General features: G+C 27.3%; 3 protein-coding genes across 3 annotated transcripts in view; 2 read left to right on the top strand and 1 right to left on the bottom strand.

Annotated features, from left to right (window-relative positions):
• LOC112599491 overlaps nucleotides 1-1,422 on the top strand; it is an 11,001-nt gene extending 9,579 nt beyond the window's left edge. The window contains exon 2 of the mRNA XM_025346413.1: nucleotides 1,013-1,422. Coding sequence (XP_025202198.1) covers nucleotides 1,042-1,317 — 276 coding nt within the window. The 5' untranslated portion in view covers nucleotides 1,013-1,041 and the 3' untranslated portion in view covers nucleotides 1,318-1,422. The remainder of the gene's footprint in view (nucleotides 1-1,012) is intronic.
• A 4,973-nt stretch (nucleotides 1,423-6,395) lies between these two features.
• Nucleotides 6,396-8,032, bottom strand: LOC112599452 (KRAB-A domain-containing protein 2-like). Its single transcript, XM_025346368.1, has 2 exons — nucleotides 6,709-8,032; nucleotides 6,396-6,658 (listed from the first exon to the last, which is right to left on the bottom strand). Exons 1-2 carry the CDS (start codon nucleotides 8,018-8,020, stop codon nucleotides 6,396-6,398), a joined length of 1,575 nt encoding a protein of 524 aa, XP_025202153.1. The 5' UTR covers nucleotides 8,021-8,032.
• Nucleotides 8,033-8,743: 711 nt separating this feature from the next.
• LOC112599500 lies at nucleotides 8,744-17,710 on the top strand. Its single transcript, XM_025346420.1, has 16 exons — nucleotides 8,744-8,778; nucleotides 10,454-10,616; nucleotides 10,788-11,054; nucleotides 11,147-11,334; nucleotides 12,744-12,954; nucleotides 13,058-13,429; nucleotides 13,500-13,646; nucleotides 13,700-13,855; nucleotides 13,917-14,093; nucleotides 14,285-14,443; nucleotides 14,507-14,593; nucleotides 14,674-14,861; nucleotides 14,939-15,298; nucleotides 15,661-15,949; nucleotides 17,349-17,507; nucleotides 17,579-17,710. The coding sequence occupies exons 1-16, from the start codon at nucleotides 8,744-8,746 to the stop codon at nucleotides 17,708-17,710; spliced, it is 3,090 nt and encodes a 1,029-aa protein (XP_025202205.1).
• Nucleotides 17,711-21,416: the final 3,706 nt, after the last annotated feature.

The following is a 21,416-nucleotide window of genomic DNA, read 5'->3' as shown; positions in this document are numbered from 1 at the left end:
TAGAGAAATTTTGCCAAACCATAAGATATGCTCATTTCATTTTTAGCCTACGTGTTTTAAATCAATTTAAAGAGGCGAATACTTTACTCGGATGCTGTACCAACAATTTTTGAAAACGCTATTTCAAAAATATCTCTATCAAGAATTATGAAAGGTATTAAACATTTTTTTCCCAATATTATTACTTATTACTTATTAGCAATGAGTGTAACAAATTAAGTTCTTGTCTCATGGTTATATACACAAATATTAAGTGATTTATATGAGACAGTAAAAACACTAATTTTTATATCCATAAAATAAAATATAATGAAGAGGAAATTGGAATTTTAACTAATACATTTATCTAGTTTTAATTGAGTAATAAATATTATGTATTATTGTATAATCTTAATACTACATTTAGTATTAATTTTTATAAATTAATTTGTATTAAATAGTCATCTTAAATTAGAAACACCGAACACAAGTGTAGGAGCAACCATCCACCATTTTAGAATAATTATGTGAGTAGTTAATAAGTGTAAGATGAATATTGGGCGAGGGCTAATTGCTGAATACAAGAACACATTAGTTTAAGTTTTACATTTTGATGTACTTGATATTTAATTACTTATACATCTATGGATCTATGTTGTATGACACTTTTAAAATTGTTATTCAAGCTCAGCTTGATGGTTAATCTACTAAAATCCAATGTATTATGTTATAATTTCTTGATTCTCAATACTGATAATAAAGAATTTCTTTAAATGTTTATATGTGTATTCCAAAATTTATGATTATGTGTGTTTGGAGCCACTGTATTAAATGATAACATTTTTTTGGAAAAGTATAATGTTGATATTAATTTATAGGAATACATCAATTAAGATTCAAAACATACATGCCAAGTGGTACATAATACATGTACTAATATAATTTTACTGTTGATAATAGTAGTTAAATTTTAAATACAAATTATTATTTTAATCTCCTCAGCCGTACAACGTAAGTTTTTTTTTTGTTATAGGAAAATCAAAAGGTTGTGATAAAATAGAGATGGCATATCAGAATCAGGAGTCTCCTAATATTTTATTAACAAAATCTACCAAAAAAGGGAATTTTGGTTCTAAATGCGAGTCTCGTGATATTTCACCAATAAAAGTTGTTAAAGAAGTGTTTAAACATGACAAAAGTATTGCAACCAAACGAAAAAGAGAATTTGATGAACTTGATGGAGCTGTTACAAAACTAAAATGTAAAAAATCATCTTTTATGTCCCTGTTAAAACTTGTTCGTATTCAATTTTCATTGGGGGGTAACAGAATAAAATAATTAACAATTAATAGATGGATCATTTTAAATAATTTATAATTATGTATTCTAAGAAACACCAAATGAAAATGCTTATATAACATTGCTATAAAATATTAATATTGTATAATAGAAGATGTATTATGCTTCAATTAAATTGTTGGAGAAAAAAGTTATTTATTTGTTTAATTTTAAGATAAGATCCATTTTTTTTATTTTTGATTTCCAAATGGTTTTTTTCCATTTTTTTTTTTTTATTGTTTTATATGGAGCACTTGTTAATAAATGTTTTTTTGTGGCAAACAAAATAAAAAAGATAAATTTTATAAGTATCTGTTTATCATAAAGTTTTAAGTTTCAATGTTTTTTTTTTTATAATTTTATGAGGGAAAGTATGAAAACAAACAACAAAGTATTTTTACTGTTTATTTTATATATTTTTAATTAAATGCATATATTTATTTATTAACTTGTTATTTTTTTTATTTTATAATCTTATATAAATAAAATATTTTAAAGTGTTGAAAATATTTATTCTTTACTTAATAATCTTTTGATTGAAATATTTGTATTTAGATCGAAGATGTAATGGATGCATGCATTGTATGCTCAAAATTGCGATATTTTTAATTATGGTAGTGCAAGCCTACTTTAATACTTTTTAGATTTTATTTCTGTAATTTGTTTAATGTATATCTTGGACTTGTCTTAAACGATGCGAGGTATAATAGTGTTCATTAGATCAGCACAATATAAACTTCAACAGCATTGTTAACAATTTTATTATTCCATTATGTGCACAACTGATCAAATTAGATTATAATCATATGTGAGTTTGAATTCATTAGGTTCAAAAAAGTTTTATTATTGAATAACTGAGAAATGTTTTTGAATATTGTTTAAGGTTTAGTATTTTTTTGCTAATAAGCTCTAACTGATACAATTACGATGAAAAAGGATTAAAAAAATAGTAATTTTTACAGTGTTAATAATTATTTAGTGAAATCGCTATATCTCGTGTCTACATTTTCAATAATTTTCAGTAGAGCTAAATGACCTTCAATTTCAATACGAACGTTAAATTTGTAAGTTAAGATGAAATTATAAATAATTTAATAGCCAAGTAAATATTTTATTTAAAAAAAATTGATTTGTGTTATTTTATATAAACATAAGAATTTTAGTTTAGATTTAATCATTATGTATTGTGTTATGGACCTACATGTTATTGCAAATACTTTATAGATAAAATGTCTCTTATCTACGATTATAAAAATGATTTAATTTAATTTATTTTTAAATTTAAAACAGATTTATTTTATCTAATGGAAATGTTACAGTGATTTTTCATAGTATAGAAGTTAAAAATTAAAATAATGCTAGAGTTATAAAATTACAAACGGAGAAATAACTCTACGCGAAGTTTCTGGATAAGGAGTAGCTTGTCATCCAAGGGTTAAATCGTTATAACTGTTAAACTAGTTGTAGTACTAAAAATTGTGCTTGCAATGCAGCCGAAATGTCAAAGTTATCTTAATTGCACATTTGTACCAATAAATAATTTATATTAAGCGCCTATTTTATTAATTTCAATTAATCTAACTTTTCGTTAGAACAAGAAAATTGATAAAAACGTTTTTATTACAATTTCCAACAATATCAGAACTATTTTAAATATTCTTATTTTTAATATCAATCTCATTGACATTAGCTTAACTAGGAATATTGGACCATTCTGCTGAGGGGTTACCAAATGTATTATATTGAATTATATCATAATTTAAAATAAGAATAATTTCAATAAGTACTAATGAGTTAGGTATGTATATTTTTTACCTTCATGATCATCAATGAAGTTTCATAATTTAGTTTAGTAGAAGCATAAAAATTTGTTTAATATTTGGTTCATCAGCATTTTCAATTGAACTGAGATTATTTAAAAATGCTATATAAGTGCTGCTCAATGAAATGTATTCACTTAAGTTAACCTTCAATGGTTGGGCGCAATTTGATGAATTCAACGTAGAGTCCTTGTAAAGCCGCTGTAAAGTTCTTTGGACAACAGTCGGAACATGAGACGCTGTTTGACCTGCGACGGTCATGACACCCGTGAGCGATCGTCGGTGGCCGATGCTCGTCCGGAACGACTTATACAAGTAACGGGTATTGTCCGAAGTCCTTTAGGGGCATCTGGGGAATTGATAGCCGCTGAAGTATAAGCTAATGACGTTCCGGAGATAGACAGGTACTTTCCAGTGCGTTAGAGCCGTCAGAACGTGGTCCCTGCCGATAAAGTTAAATGCGTTGCGGATGTTGAGACTGACCGCGACGCAAATGTCCCTGCGGTTCACTGCTTCGATTGCCAGGTTCTTTTGGGCCAATGCTGCATCTACCGTTGATAGTCTGCTTCTGAACCCGTACTGAGCTTGAGACAGACCTCTTTGCACTCGATATATGTCTCCAATCTCCGGACCAGTAGGAATTCGAAGAGCTTCCGACGTCATTCAGAAGGCTTAGAGTTCTGTACGACGACGGCTTGTTAATCGGTTTGCCCTTTTTTCTGATCAATACCAATCTCGCAAGCTTCCAACTGAATGGAAAGATGCCGGTCGATAGACAACTGTTGAACAACTTGAGCAGTAGCTCGGGGCAAGCCTGGTGCACCGCAGTCACCAGCGTCATGTTCAGTTCGTTTAGTTCGATGGCTTTCTTTCTGGCTTTTATCCTCTCAATACCGATCAGTTCATACGGTGTGAACTTAGCCTTTTTATCTATGGTATTGTAAACGTAGAGAATCTGAAATACCTGGTAGGGTACTTCATCTGCTTCTTTACATCGTTCATTGGTCATATCAAAATAACAATAATATGCTTAACATTAACCACATTTGTAGTTCACAATGAACTGATAGCCCTACGCCATCTAAAAATTATTCTTTGGTTCACATTACATTTAATTAACCTAAGTTTCTCTAAAAAAATTGCCATTTGTTCGCTCCGTCTGAACTGCTCCACTTTTTCTATTCTTGTGATCACTATGTGGCAGAAATTTTTGAACGCTGTCTATCTGTCATGGTCTTGTATCGTAATTTCTATTAGGGACTGGCACATAATAGGAATCTTCCCTGTTTGAGTCGCCGATAAGGGCGACATTCGTTTTCTGCGTAGGCATGTACTGCCTGAGCAGATCTTGAGCCATTTAACAGTGGTTCAGGTTATACTGGACAAAAATAATAATTTATTATTGTCAAGCCCAGAGGGCTCTTTCTCTTGATAGTTTGCCCCTTCGCCTTTTTGGGAGCCTCAAAAGTCTCACGCCATATAACCAGATTTGTTGCATCAGTAGTACTTTTGTTCCCTGAAGTAGTTAACCGTTATATATCCATTGCCCTGACAGCGGTAGCACGTTGGTTTAGATTTCACCTAGAATTTTATTTTGCATTTAACCCGGATTTGTCTGCTACCAATGACTTCTAAGGCTCCGACACCTTGGGAGTAGTATCAATATTTTTAATTTGACTTTCCATATTGTGGTTTGTGGTTTTCTTTCCGTTCATTTACCTACTGAAAATAATCCGTATGCAATTCATTGGAGGTGACTAGGTTTGTTTTAATAAGAGTGTGTGGTGGTATAAACCCTGCCACAGGAGCTCTCACGAATCACAACTAAGGGAGTTAGCGTTAGCCATTACTTACCCCCTAGCCGGCATACTATTTATTATTAATAATAATCTGCAATACATAATAAGTACATACAAAATACTTTAATATGACCTTCGTTCTACATTTTTATTTACTTAACTAGGGTTCTTGCTGCCGTTTTTCTTCTTGGCATTTGGTCGCCATGATCCTCTCAAACAATCCCAACACGAGTCTCCATAGATTCTTGTTCTCCAGCATCAATTCCACCGCATTCTCTGGGATTACGTCTTTTCTATTTTCCATGTTCAGCTGCCGCCACCAATTCTACCTAAATACCTTAATAATATATATTCTTCGTCATCAACTAGCTCCTTGCAAATGTTGCAAGGTGGACTTTGAGCACTTTCTTCCTGTACAGGTATTCATTAAAGTATCCATTAAAGTATATTTTTAGATGCCAAAAATTCACGTATGGAAAGTACTAAATGTACTGGTGCACTGTCATTGTGCAAAAACCACGACTTAAGTTTCACGCTTCTGGTCTTTTACGGCGTAATTTTTTCTTAACCTTTCTAATACTTGTTTATAGAACACTTGATTTACTGTCTGACCCTTGAGCACGAACTCATAACGGACTAAACCAAAAACAAAACAAAAAAACAGTGAGCACTGCTTTGATGTTTGACCAAACCTGACAACATTTTTTTAGACGAGGTGAATTTGCTGTCTTCCATTACGATAATTAAACTTTGGTTTCAGGATCATATCCATGTACCCATGTTTAATCATCCGTAATAATTGATTTTATAAAACTTGGATCATTAAAAACCTGATTTTTTAGTTCCAAACAAACTTCCATTTGCTCTTCAATTAATAATTTCGGCACTAATTTTGCCGACACTCTTTTCATACCCAATTCATCTGATAAAATTGAATGACAAGTACCAATTGATATGCCAACTTTTTCGGCTACTTCTCTAACAATTAATTTTTAATCGTATCTAATTTTGTTTCAAACAAGAGTTATGATATAATTTGTTTTTATATTGATGAACGCCAGGATGGTCATCTTCAACTGATATCTAATCTTCTTTAAAGGTTTAAATCAGTCAAAAGTTACACAACGGCTTAGTGAAATATCTCCAAAAGCCAATTTAATCAATTAAAAGTGTCCATATCATTTTAACCAATTTTGAAACAAATTGTATATGTTAGCGTTAATGTATGAAATTCCGTAATTCTATAGAATAACTAGTTATTTTATAGAATTACGGGTACTTTCAGTTAATGTATTGAATGAATCCATAAATATATACTTCAACTAGTTATTCTACATACCAACTAGATATTTTATAAACTAACAATAATGGTTTAGTTAATGTATTGAAAACTATTATTGAATAAAAGTTTTATTATTATATAAAATATTAATATTAATTTTTTTTTTAAATTTACAATTTATTTATTAGTACAGGAACTTTTTGGGTGGCATTTAGAATTACAAAGTAAATTATTTTTTAAACATATGCACCGTTTTGTGGTGCACTTTTGTTGGCATGTACATTTAAAAAACCCTTGTCCATTACCAAGTGATTGGGATTCGGATGCTTTTCGAAGGCAAATATCTACATCTGGAACGTCACTAAGCGTAATAAACTTTTCTGTGCATAAACTAAATTGTGACCTCGCGTAATGTTGTTTTAGTATACCGTATTTAGTTCCTAAAACAAAATTATTTGAATTATTAATAAAAAAATTAAAAAAAAATTACCTAAGCGATAAAATCCGTCGGTTGTTTTTTCTAATACAATTGCAATTATAGATTGTGGATCACATTTTGACCTGTCAACATCTGGAATTTTGATTCGTACGTTACATCCTTGAAGAGCAGGTGGATGAGACATATCTGATTGTAGTTTCATTCTTTTAGCTTGACGTTCTAAGCATTTTTTTGCTTCTTCTCTTTTATTGGAAATATTTTCTTTATTTATGCAAAGTTGACACAATTCTTCCTCGGTATTCCCTTCATTTTCCATAAATATATGTTTGCATATTTTACAGTTATTTTTCTCTAAATCTTTGTTAATTTTATTATTTAAACTTTTGTCTGTATTCAAAACTTTCAAAATATTGTCTGGAGTATTTGAAGAAATTCCTACTTTTGGGGAACATCCGAACATAGCTTCATAAGGACTTCGTCCTATCCCCCTATGAAAAGCTTTATTTTTCATAAATTGAATAAACCTTAGCCCTTCACTCCATTTTGTTGTGTTGTTGTCCTTCATCCAGGTAATTATCATATTCTCTATATCTTGATTTGCCCTCTCCACTGATCCTTGGGACTGACTGTGGCGAGGTTTGCCATGAATAATAGATAATTCAGGCCACATTTCTTTTAATGAATCTATTGTTTGGTTTCTGAATTCACGACCGTTGTCACTTTGTAGTACACTTGGAGCACCGAACACCGTAAAAATATCTATGAGACAATATGCTACTTCTTCAGCTCTTTTCGATTTTAATGGTTTTATAATACAAAATTTAGTCAAATGATCTTGATACACCAACACAAATTTATATTCACCATCAGCTTGACTTTGATAATCAATAAGATCTAATTGACATCTACTATTTAATTCAGAAAAAATCATAGGATTTGTCACGATACCTTTTTTTTCACTTTTTTGTTTTTTTACACATGATTCACATAAATTTAAAAAAATTTTGACGTTTGATTGAGTAATATTTTTATATTTTTTTTTGAGTTCATACATCATTCTGTCTCTACCACCATGTCCAATAGATAGGTGAATGTTAAGTAAAATATCATATAATTCTTCGTCGTGGACGTAAAATATAATATCAGAATTTTCTTTCATTGGACGTATAAGTTTTTCATTACCTTGCACTTCTATCACATCATACCGTTGTACTAACCAATAATCACGTGGCGATTCTTTTTTTCCTGTTTTAATACGTTTCACTTCACTTATTAAGGAATCATATTTTTCTTTCAGCAAAAACGTGCTGTTATTACGTTCTGTTGTTGTATTTTTTATAATTGTATCAAATTTGGTTTTCATTTTAAAGCACACTTATTAGTTATTACACTATACAACACTAAAAATGATTAAACTAACTAGTAAGTAAACTCGCAGTACACTGTCACACGAATAAGTCTAGTCTATTCCAAATGGTGTGGTTCAATACTATCTTATCTTATTATTTTTATTAATAACAACAACGGTAACAAATTTTGTATGTTATCTAATCCAGTCCCGGTCATATCTACCTAATGATATAAATTTCATACATTAACGAAAACCCAATCGGTATTTTATATATTAACTAGTAAAACCGTGTAATTTATATATTAACGAACATATTTAGGAATTTTATAGAATAACTAGTTATTTAATAAAATAACGTATTACATACATTACCGCTAACATATATACGCGCGTTGTTCGATAATATTAAATATTATTATTAATGCCATAGATATACAAATTAGAGCCATAGCTCTAAATTTTGTTTTTTAAATAATGAAAATGGTCTAAATACAAATAAGTGTTGCTGGTTTAATAGATCACTATGTGTCTATTAATATATTGATTATTAAATAAAATAAGGACGAATAAAATAATATAATTATTGTAGGTATTTTACATCTACTTAGTGTACTTTTCAATATTTATTTTCAACATATATTGAAAAAAAAATTATATTAGCCAAAACATTTGACTTACATTATACGCATTCTACTTAGTAAAATTTTTAAAAAACATTTTACCAACGATATCGACATGATGCATTTCGACAAGTCACCTTCAGTTGAAAGGTAAAGACACTACAATATAATAAAACCTCTGTTTATAAATCCTTCTTTTAATAACAGTCATTTTTTAATTTTTGACACCCGGTTTAGATGAGTTTTACCATATTTTAGAACCTAAATGATTATCGACCTTTATACATTTGTAATAATATTTTACAAATATCGACGGAGTCACTTTATTGTACAGTGTACATTATAGAAATACCGTGTTTATGCCTCACATTAAATAGGTAGTTCATTTAAATGGATGTGTTAAATTTGTATTCAACGATAAAATAATTGTGTACGAAAAACGATTTTGAGCAAAAATGGTATTTAGAAAATATTTTTAAGAATATTTTATTGCTAAGGACAAAGGTATATTATAATTTTATTGGTACATTATTATGTAGGTTGAAAACTTTTTTAATAGAAAATCACATGTATATCTATTATACATCATATTACTAGCTATTAATAACTTAGAAGTCAATATCGTAAAATTGTGTGAATAAGTTATAGTAATAAGAATACTCTAAAATGTGTCATAATTTCATAATGTATTCCATAGTGTTAAATAAATAGCAGCATTATACATAATATAATGAAAAGTTGTAATTCCCCGTGAAATGTAACTAAAGGAAGGTATATTCTATTATAATAATCAATAGTTTTGAATAAGTGAATTAATATATAGTGTTATATATGTTATATATATTGTTATGAAAATAATAGTACCTTTACAAAATACACTAATACGTAATAACAATAAGTTTTAAAGCTTTCAATTAATATTTTTTGAATTTCAAAATTTAAATTGATACTTTTAAGCTTTTTGACAAATTTGATGATCATAATTTAGAAAAAAAAACATTTTTAAAATATTTATTTTATTTATTTAAACCACAATCCTGTTCACATTATTTTCGAAAGGTATGTACGTATATATTGACTTATTATATATAACTTAATTACAATATTAAATGATATACCTTATATTTAATAATTAATAATTATAATAGGTATATGCGATGGCTTTGTTAAAAATGAATTTAAGTTCACAATCTAATCATTGGCATAAGAAATAAAATTACCTATTTATAGTAATTAAAGTATATCATAAAATATCTTTAAAAATAGAAACTGCAAATACATCGCACACCGTCTCTTCTCAGAATATTTTTTCGTAAAGTTTCAATGTTTTATTATTGAATGAAAATTTAAAATCAGTGATCTTAATATAACGGCTGACGAGATACATTCGAAATCTATTATACAGCAGGGCCTCTTTACTTGATTTATACTATTTTTTTTTTTATCTATACACACTTAAATGTTTTAAATAATAAACATGTTTCTAATAATTACCAAATTAATTTAGTAGAAATTAATAAATATTCATAAAAAATTATATGCTATTTTATTAATTATTATTTTTTTTTTATTTCATTATATTCTTTATTGTATTAGGAATAACCAAAATCTAAAAAAAATCTCTTAGGTGACACAAATTGAATGTCAAACTGGAAACAATTTACCTACTTAACCTAAACGTGATTCTACAAATATTTTACTCCGTGTATCTAAAAAACTTTTAATTAAAGTATTTGTTTTATACAATTTATACAAATGTGTATTTATATTGTTACACAAAATTAACCAATGTACTTATAAATTGCTTTAACGATACACTATTTAGTTTAACGAGCAAACTGGTTGTTTCTGATGAATTATCGTTGCTTATTGAAAACAATACAAACGTTAAAGACTTAGATGCGAAGCAAATAGATCAGTTATTAAGTTTGATGAATTCGTGGATGAAATCATTGCAGAAAGAAATTAATTTTATCGAAGACATTATGGTATAGGAGTTCACCAATGCTTTGTTTTTACTTTTTGAATTAAGTCGAATTAAAATATCAGTAATATATTTGTTATAATTACGAAGCATGAAACTTTTTTGTTGGTTTATTTTCAAATTATTTTGATTTCATATACTAGATAAACGTTAAAGAGTTTATATTTTATTATAGGGTGGAAAAATTCAATACGCGTCTGCAATCAATGAATACAATTTTTGGGATAAACGATATAATAATTTCAAAGCGATACTGGAACAACTGTTGACCGACAAAGTAGTGATAAAATGCATAAATATTTTAGAACAAATTGTCAACAGTCAAATTGTTTTATATACGTTGAGGATATTTAACGAATTAAAAAATGACTTTCAAATAATGTATGATACTACTGTTAGAAACACGATGTATTTTATGGAATTGATTTACGATGGAATTGATGTACTTACATTTGCCTAATATTATGCTTACTCAAAATATATTTTCATTTAAAATACTATTGTACTATATACCTTTGAATAATTTTCTTTTAGTCAATCATCAACGCACCGTTTGTATTTATCGTGGAAAACTTTTTACCACTATACAACCATTTAAATCTAATGTGGTTGACATCAAGTTTATTTAGTCGGAAAAAACACATGGAACGTCTACTAGAGTCAATTTCAAATTCGGTTGCTGATAGAGTTTCTGTAACTTTGAGTATACCCGAGATATTCCAGTAATTATAATTGATACAATTTGGGAAAGCATAATAGTATATGTATAAATACACTGCAGTTCTGCTCTACTATAATAAGTATTAACTGTTCTAAAAGAGGTCTACAAATTAAATTACATCATAAAATATTTTCTATTATTGATTGATAAGTACAATAAGTGAATATTATACTGTAATATTATATTATAGATATTCCATATAAAATATAAATACATTAAAATTTCTACTTTCTATTTATTTCTATTTTGATAGCAAACAAATTTAATTAGGAATCGACATTAGTAGTAAATATAAATAATCAATTATTATTATTATATTTTATCAATTAAATTGTATTAGATTCTGAGCAAAGTGATGAATGTATTAATTTTACAAATATATATGTATGTGTGTGTGTGTATGTGAATGTACAATAAGTAATCGAAAAATGATTCAATTTTCAACTGAACAAAACGGTGGTTTTAAATAAAAAATTAGATTTAGATTTAACTTTAAAAACAAATTCTAAATTTTTACTTTAGTAAAAATAAAAAAATGACCAGTATTTTTCAAAATTATCTGGAAAAAGATATAAAAAATTAAGGAAAAATTAGGAATTTTACATAAATTTAGTTTTTGCCTAAATCAATTATTCGTCGACCTAAATGAGTGTCCTTTAATAATTTTCCCACGTTTATTTAATTCTATTTTTCAATATGTCGAAAGTTAAACTAAGTGAAAATTCAAAATTGAAAACGTATATGTTAAAGAATTCAGTGAAAATATTTTTCATCCGATGGATTAATTTTATACTGTTAAATTTGTGCGTTAAAATATCAAGAGAAAATAATTGTTTTTTTATATTAATTAAATGTTTCTTTTATGTTGTTGATTATATTGCCTTCAAATCTGAACCCTACTAATTATGTAAAAACGCAAGTTCTAGGAAAAAATTAAATCAATCCACTTCCACTCGTATCTTAATACTAAAAGTAAAATAATATCTTTAATAGCTATATCGAAAAATTACAGTGACTCGATACTTAAAATACCTATACTACAAAGCGGTATCAACTTGTTTACATTTTATTACTGTGTTTCTATGCTTAAAATTCATTTTTTTTTTAATGTATTACGTTTTTTTCTATAGTATAGATATAAATAAATAATATAATATGAAAAATTGATAACATTTTTTATCATAGGTGTAAAATAAATGCCAGTAGATTTATTTTTCGCGTTAGTTTGGCGTTAATTATCAATAGGTACTATGACAGTGTCACATACTAGAAATCGGTACGCTGTATTAATTGACTGTAATACTTTATTGGTTTCTACTGCGTAATTAATATGCTAATATAGTTACGTAGATAGTTGTGTAATAGATTTGATTAATTCCTACAAACATGTACAAATCATTATTGATACAGATACAAAACATCTAAAGCTGTGGACTTGGTCAAAAGTGGCTTATACATTTTAGACCGATGGGAAGCGACATATATAAAATGTAAAAAGGATATTGAGGTGATATCCACCATTTATTTCCGACGATGGGCTTGGGAGTTTGACGAGGACATACTCTTCCATCGATTACATTTCGTTCGTTTAATTGTACGTGATTTAGACAAAATAATGAAGGTAAATTGAATAAATAAATTTATCGATTGATGAGAGGTGTCTAATCGAAATAAAAACCAAATTATTTTAGTTACCTGATAAATATTACTTTAAATGTGTACAGATTATTGAACTGATATTAATGAGGCCTGAAGTTAGTCATATTTTTAAAAATAGTTCAGAAAGCCAAATATTTATCAAAAATTATATCACTCGTATATTTTTTGATTTGGAAATCAATGTGTATGATAGTAATAGAGAAGAAATTTGGATAAAAATAATGGACCAATTTCTTCACCATTTTGAAACTAACGTCTATAACAAAATAAGCCAATCGATGAAAATTTCAAACAGTGCAATTAACGATGTTAAATTATTACAATTTTTCGAGAACATGATGATTCGACACACACTAATAAAGAAACTACGTCCAAAGTACGTGATAATTTTAGAAAAGTTCGTTGTAGAAATTAATCACTATAATACACAATTCATGGTAAGTTATTATGATAATATTATTGGACATTAAAATATGATAGTCATTAATATCGTTTAAATCACTTCAGTCGTTAAAAGAATCTCCTAGATTAGTCTTTGGTGTGCCTCCAGTGGCAGGTAAAATTATTTTAGTGCAAGACCTTTTTCTAAGGGCAAAAAGAACCGCTCGTATCGTTGAATCGACAGCAAAATTTCCTCAGATTCAGAAAACCAAAGTATGTCTTAATTGAAAATTAAAAATTATTCAACAAATAATTTTTATTGTTAGACATTATCAATATATGGAAAATTCTGCCAAAACATCTTAAAATATGAAAGTAACGTAGTCGATAAATGGTTGGACAACGCCCTTAAAATTGAAGGGCGTCTAATGGAATGCGCTTTATGGACTTTGCGTGGAAATAAACTCATGTCAACGTTCGACGTACGTATATTAAAATCATAACTCGTCTAAATCATAACCGAACTACTTGAATGATTTTCAGAAAGAATTATTTTGTTTCATAGACACAGCATTACATCTTCATCTTTTAGGTCATGATTTACCAATTATTATTATGAACTTAATAGAAAAACAACAACGGATAATACTTAATATAAAGATGCTTGACTCGTTGTTGGAAGTTTACAATGAAATAGTGGGCAGAATGGATGCTCCAATTGTTAGTATGGCTTATTTGCAATCTAATAAACCGTTCTAAGTAGACAATTTATTGATTTAAAATAAATATTTAGTATATACATAATATATTACTTAATTTGGATACCGTTCATTTATATCTACCGTCAAAACACTAATTTTTATACATTATACATTTATACGTGTATATTTATTTGTTTACAATAAATTTAGGCTTTGGCAATGGAACGTCATTTTTCTAAAGTAAAACTGGTTATGCGTCCCGGTTTTGAAAAGAGATATACTTATTTATCATTTCAGCTACCGAAATTTATGAAACATTGTTTGCGCTCTCTAAATATATTCAATACAATCTATAAGGAAATTGAATTAGTAACATGATTTTAAAAATATTAAATATAATACCTTTTAATCACATAGATTTGTGTTATTCAGTTTCAAACAATCATATCCGAGAAACTCGAATTAATTGAAAATCTAAAATTTTTTGTTATGGATCCAAATTACGTTCAAGATATTTTTGTTCGTATTTGAATGTCTAAGAAATTTTATAAATGTTCAATATAAATAACTGTAGATTCAATTTCTATTAATAATCACAGGTATTATTTGAACAATTCATAACACAAGGAGATAAAAACATGTCGATTATAACATGTTCGATGAACTACATATCTAAAGCACTAAATTTGATCGAAAAAACTTGTTATGATTTAGAAATAGATGGCCACGAGCACATGCGTTTATTGTATGAAAAATATGAGAAAGCACTGTACGATGCTTTTATCGCGTGAGTCTAGGGAAATAGAAACATGTTTAAAGTGGTTATAGGTTCCTATGTTCCAACTCAATCTGTCTAATTTTTAGAATGGTCAGGAATAATTGTAAAGCGTACAAAAATATATTAGACAGCGATCGCGTGGCCTTCGTGATTTACGGGCAGCTAATTGATGATAAATTTACTTTTATTCCTAATATCAACACCATATATGCCACGTTGACCAAGGCCATGGACGATATGTTTAATCGATTGAAATCCGTACCCAGATGGCTAAGAACCACTAATGTTTTGTGTCCATTCATCAATAGCATGGGGACTGATGAATCGCATCTACCTTACACATACTACACTCATGTGGAGAAATGCGAGGATGTATACGACATGAAAAAAGAATGTTATAATACAATTGAAATACTTATCAACCGACTGAAAATAGCAGTACAGAAGTATTATTTCGTTAATATTATAGTGTATGTGTGTGTGAGTGTGTGTGAGTGTATGTAGTGGTAAAAGTGATATATTTTTGAATGGATCAAAAATAAAGAATAGCTTAAAATATTAATTAAGTTATTTATTTATAATATATTCTAGATTCATATATATTATATATAATGTATATTAAGTTTTTTCTTTCTTAAATGTCTAAACTATCACCAAATTTCATCTTTAATGCATAGCGTTATGGAAAAATGAAAACTGTATTATACATGACAAATGTATGAATTTACTCGTATACGTACAATAATCAACAAATTTTAACGTGTAACATGTTTACGAAATTACCATAAATTTAAATAATGTGTTCCAGATTTGCAGGATTCGGTTTTATGAGTGAAAAACGAATTAAATTGATAATTGATCAGTTCACCGAGACAAATCCTACACTGGCCGATTATGGAGAGAAGTTAAAATATTTCTTCACGCTGTCGACCCGTGTTGAACGCGAGTTGTACATAGACTATGGCTGTATTCGAATCGACATTTCCGAATATATCGTTGTGTTACGGGAACGATGTGATTTTTGGCATTCAGTTTACGCGAATCAATTGATACTTGAAAGCGACGATATTATGGCAAAGTTTTCACAAAATATGGTGGTAAGTGTCAAGTGATTGAAGACTGTATCTCTATAGTTATATAATTAACTAGGTGGTATTTGGATTTTATATAATACATAGATAGGTTCACACAGTCATGTAGAGCCCCATGATAAGAAGGAGGTAAAGGAGCGGTGTCCTTATTTTTAGGAGCACAGAATTAATTAACGATAAAAAAAAGATCATTTGAAAATTTGTGTTTTTTTTTTAATATTATTTGGACGTTTATCTCAAAAACATTCAACGAAACATAAAAATTCTTTAACTGATATTGATTTGATATGTGTAATTTCCGTAATTCGTATATGTTATGATTATTATGTCATTATATTTTATTCAAAATCGATTAAAAAAAATTACATAAAATATTTAAAAGCATATATATTTTTATTTTTAGTATTTATAAAGCTGAAGTAATAAGTTAAGGAAATAAATTTTCTTGGGATAAAATTAGAATTAAACGTAAAAATAGTATTTTTAAAGGTGTTAATGAATTTGTATTTTCTTATAAACAAAGCATATTGCATATTATACAATATATTCTGATAATGAACGTTATTTCTCAATTAAATAAAACAAATTTGAAATATACAGAAATCTGTGTGTTATGTTTATGTACCTAACAAATTTGGACTTTTTGTTTATACAAGAAATACTTAATCAATTGACCTGCATGAAAAATTGTATTAAAAATTTAGAAGTAGATTTATTTGGTAAAGGTATCATTAAATTTGAAAAATATTTTTCTTACATAGCTTTCCCAAATATTCATATCACCTACAAAAATATTATTTTCTATTCTATATTCTAATATAAGCTAGTTTTTTTTATACTAAAATTATTTATGGTCATCGTTATCAAGGTAATTAAATTATTTATAAATTATTTCTACAGCTAAAAAAAATATATTACCTATTTAATAAGTTTTTAATAAGATTCATTGCTTAATACTTATTGATAATATAAAGTATAAAAATGTGAAATGAATAATGCAGGTTTCATATTTGCCCCGAGAAAGGAGTTATTTGTAAATTTATATGCATAAAATGAAAATTAATGTATATTTTAACTTCACTATAAATCATATTATCAAATAAAATGTTGAATATGGTTATAAGAACATCAAGAATATTATAATTTTCCTAGAACGTAATTTATCTTAACACAGCTTTTGCGTAGTATATAGGTATAGTATACATACGTATTACGTAATGTTTCCTAAATTTGTAATAATGCTGTTTGTAAAAAAATATTCTTTGTTTATTTGAAATAACGAAATTCGATTTTAATATTATTTGATATATTATAACATTCAACCTATCCAAATATACAATAGATAATTTTTTTTTCACTGAAAAAATTATACAGGCAAATCAATTATTAATTTGTAATGTTACAGGTATTAAAAAAACAGTTAAATAATCATTTTCGAAATTGCCAAGGACTCGACATTGTGGAAAAGGCTGTTAAAAAAATTAGACAAACGGTGTTTCGTGCTGATTCCACATTTCACGAAATACATAATCGATTCCATTTCATGAAGCGACATAAAATAACTGTAAAAATATTACAAATACATTTTACAACTAGAATTTCTCATAACTTAAATCTCTTAAATGTATTTTACAGGTGCCAAATTATCAATTGAACAATTTCAAAGATGTACAAAACAATTGGCAGATTTTATACAAAGATGCGTTAAGCCGGAACTTATGTTTTGAAAATGCAAAAGAAGGTCTTGTTACAATTAATAGCATATAAATTGTCTGTATTCATGTGTTAGTCTCATATAGTCATATGTGATGTACCATGTACTGATATGTTTATTATCTACATACAATTGAACGTTAGAAACCTAAAAATGATTTATTTCGGAAAATAAGAATCAATATGATATAGGTATTATACTATTGTCTATTGTAATGAAATAAAACCTTTAAACGAATCAAATTTTTTGTAACAAAATTTATATGTAATTAAGACGCATTCTTTATATAAAAAAAAAATTGTTTGAAAACAGATGTCCGTATTACAAACGCGGAATATGGCAAATTTATGCTAAGCAGTTCACGTTTAGTTTAACTAAATTTAATGTTGCAAAGAATTAACCTATTATAAAATTTAATAATAAAAACAATTTCCGTGCTTTTTTTTTTACGATAATTTAGTTTTCATGCAAGTTATGACAATATTTAATTTTACTATTTCGAACACGCAAACTTGCTAAAAAATTTAAATATTGTAAAAAACGAACATTACAAACACAGATGATGTTTTTACCATTAAGATTAAGTTTAGTGATAGATCTATTGTCTGATGTCTTTCATTTTTAAGCTATCTATAAGGTCCTCCGCACACCAAAAGAACAAACTGCTTTAAACAGTGTCAGTCAGCTTAACATAGTTTTGTTAAAAATAAAACATAGGGAATTACGCTGCAAACGTACAATCAAACGAAAATATTTATGCTTTAAACACCATCAATTATGACTAAATGAATAATACTATTTGAAGTGTTTACATTTTTCGGTGCTAGTGTAGCGTGCGATCTACCGCTTACGTGTGCTCTACCTGTGATCTACCCATTATCTACTCCAGTTCTTTATCGTTAACGACGTTAACGTTATATTTCGTCTCCGATAGTCGATAATAATTTAGTGTGCTTTCCAATTTCGACGACGCACATAGTCCTTGTCCGTCATTATTTTCGTCTATTTCCGTCATTTTTTTTGTTTTTGTTAGATAGTTCCGTCATGTTTCTCAAATATTTTTATATTCATGTTGCAAGTTCAGAGCAAGCGTACACTGTATTCTTACGAGAACACCAACTTTTAAAAGGTGTGAACAATATGCTTCAGTCACATTTGGATCAGTATTGCTGGAAGATGTGGCGGTAAAGAACCAGATTTGTTCATTGCATTTTTAGAAGATACGCGGGCGACATACATAATTAACGACTAAATTGTCTAAAACGAAACTTATTTTATGTGGATAATTTTTATATTTTATATTTCTAAAAACAAGCTGGTAGATCCCATGCTACACTAGCACCCATTTTTCTTTAGTCATAATTAGACAACGAATATTCTTTTTCTATTTTTGTACGTTTATATTGTAATTAAGCAATAGTATAATTGTGTTATCATATTATTATAATGGCTTGTGAGTTGTGATGGTGCAATTTTACTAAGTTTAATAGAAAAAAAGGCTATCAATTTTCGACTATAAGCATAAAGACCGCAGTAATTGGACAGTTCAAGACAAACACAAACTGTTGGAGGAAATCAATAAGAAAATGGATGTCAGTGGTATGTTTAAATATTTTTATTTATTATATTTAATTATTAAGCATATATATTGTAACATAGTGGCGTTGTTACATTTTACTGTGTAGTTTCTTGTACCTACGTGTTGTAATAATTCCTTTATCAAATGCGTTTTATAGTCCATGAGAGTATAATGCTTACTTAAATAATTGATGTACCAGAACATACTAGATCTACCCATAATTATCTATATATAGTGTTGTTGTACTTTACTTTTTCTCATTATATTCTGAAATGTGTAGCCAAGTCGCAGCATCTTGATTAGGATATCAGAACTTGTAACAATACCTACTTTACTTCAAAAATTCAATAAACAAATGACATTTTGACAAATTATTAAGAATACAGAACGTGTTATTAATACCTAAATACCTATTTAAAAATATATTTCATTAGGTACCATAAATAAATTATTTTAATATATCAAATAGCACTTATGAGGTGAAAATAATAAAACATTAAAAATAAATCATTTTAAATAGATCATTAAAGTTGTAAATTTTGACATTCACGTGGGATTTTTAATTTATAACAATCAATTAATTTTCTCAAACAATTGCATAAAGTTTTAATTTTGCAAGGCAAGCCCTTTAAACACTTTATTAAGATACCTAGATCATAAATAATACTTAAGATAATTTACGTCTAACTGCACATAATTGAATATAAATATTGTCTAAAATTAATGCGGACAATCAAATTTTGAGTGATACTATAAAGTAAACTAATCTAATTTTGATTGAAAATTAATTGTCATCTTGTTATTTAATAATTGATTTAAATTTAGTACCATAAGCTAGTAAAACACATTATCTAAGAAATTAAAATCAAACAGTGTATCGTTTATTTGTTAATTAAACAATAAACGTTTTAAGTGAAAACTCTAGGGTACACCTGAACCTATGGAAAAAAGTTTTGATAGGGAATATTTATGAAATCATGAAATATATTACAATAATAGTTTGTCTATTTAGCATTTAAAACTTACTTAATTTGAATTTATACTTTGCAATAAGTCATGTTTACATTCAACGACTTTTTCTTTTTGTAAAATAGTAGCCTTCTAGCACCACTCTTTTCTACCAGTGATCTACCATCACCAAGCCAATGATTACATTTTTACGTTCTTATTTTTCTAGCCACAGACGTTAATTGTATACAGTTATTTTTTAATTGTTTACAATTATATAATTTTATGTTAATAATCATTTTACTAAACATAATAAATATTGTGTTTAATTTTTCATAAAAACATTTTTGTCACATTGAGGAATTACTTATAACAAAATATAATAATTGTATAAAATTAGAATTTTTTTTTCAATAATACCATAAAATATGGTGAAACATTAAAAAAATCTTAATAAATCAACTATGATTTTTTTTTTGTTGTTTTCAAATTTTTACTTTCAATAATGTAAAAATCTTAAATGTTTTTTATATCGTTTATAAAAAAATATTGAATAAAAATTTAGCAAAAATTCTTAGTACCTATGGTTATTCTATAAACTCTACAATTGTAAAAATTCCTGATTTTATCATTTATGTGTGTGTTTTGTTAATTTTTTCAACTAAGAAAAGTACTAGGAACTTTTTTACTTTTGACCTCTTAAATACTAATTATTTTTTTTATTATTATTATTATTACTATTTATTTATTTATTTATATTTATTTTTATTATTCATTTTACTACTAAAAAATATATTTAAGTTGACAATTTAAAATAAATAAAAACACACATCATTGTAAAATCAATACATTTAGTAACGCTCTTTGAATCTAAAATTTATATACATAATTGTAATATTTTTTCCATTATAAATTAGTTAAATGAAAGTAAAGGATTTTAGAAATTAGATTTGTTTTTGAATTTCTAGATATTTTAAAATATGTAATATTTGTACAATTTTTATAGGTACTTCTTTTATTTTTTATTTTATAATTTATTTGTACATCCTAGCACTGCAAGGAAATGTTTAATGTAGATTAAAAAGGATGTTGTGTGTGTTGCAACCTCTTACAATATAATAATATTGAATCTTACAATAAAATAAATTTAAAAAAATATATATAATATGCTTATATGTATAATTGATTAAGTTAAACTCCACTCGTGTATATACAGCTGCTATAAATTGTAA

Source organism: Melanaphis sacchari, unplaced genomic scaffold (genome assembly GCF_002803265.2).
Source record: "Melanaphis sacchari strain LSU unplaced genomic scaffold, SCAv2.0 Contig51_pilon_pilon, whole genome shotgun sequence".
Taxonomy (NCBI): domain Eukaryota; kingdom Metazoa; phylum Arthropoda; class Insecta; order Hemiptera; family Aphididae; genus Melanaphis; species Melanaphis sacchari.
This window is presented reverse-complemented; position numbering and strand designations above follow the sequence as displayed.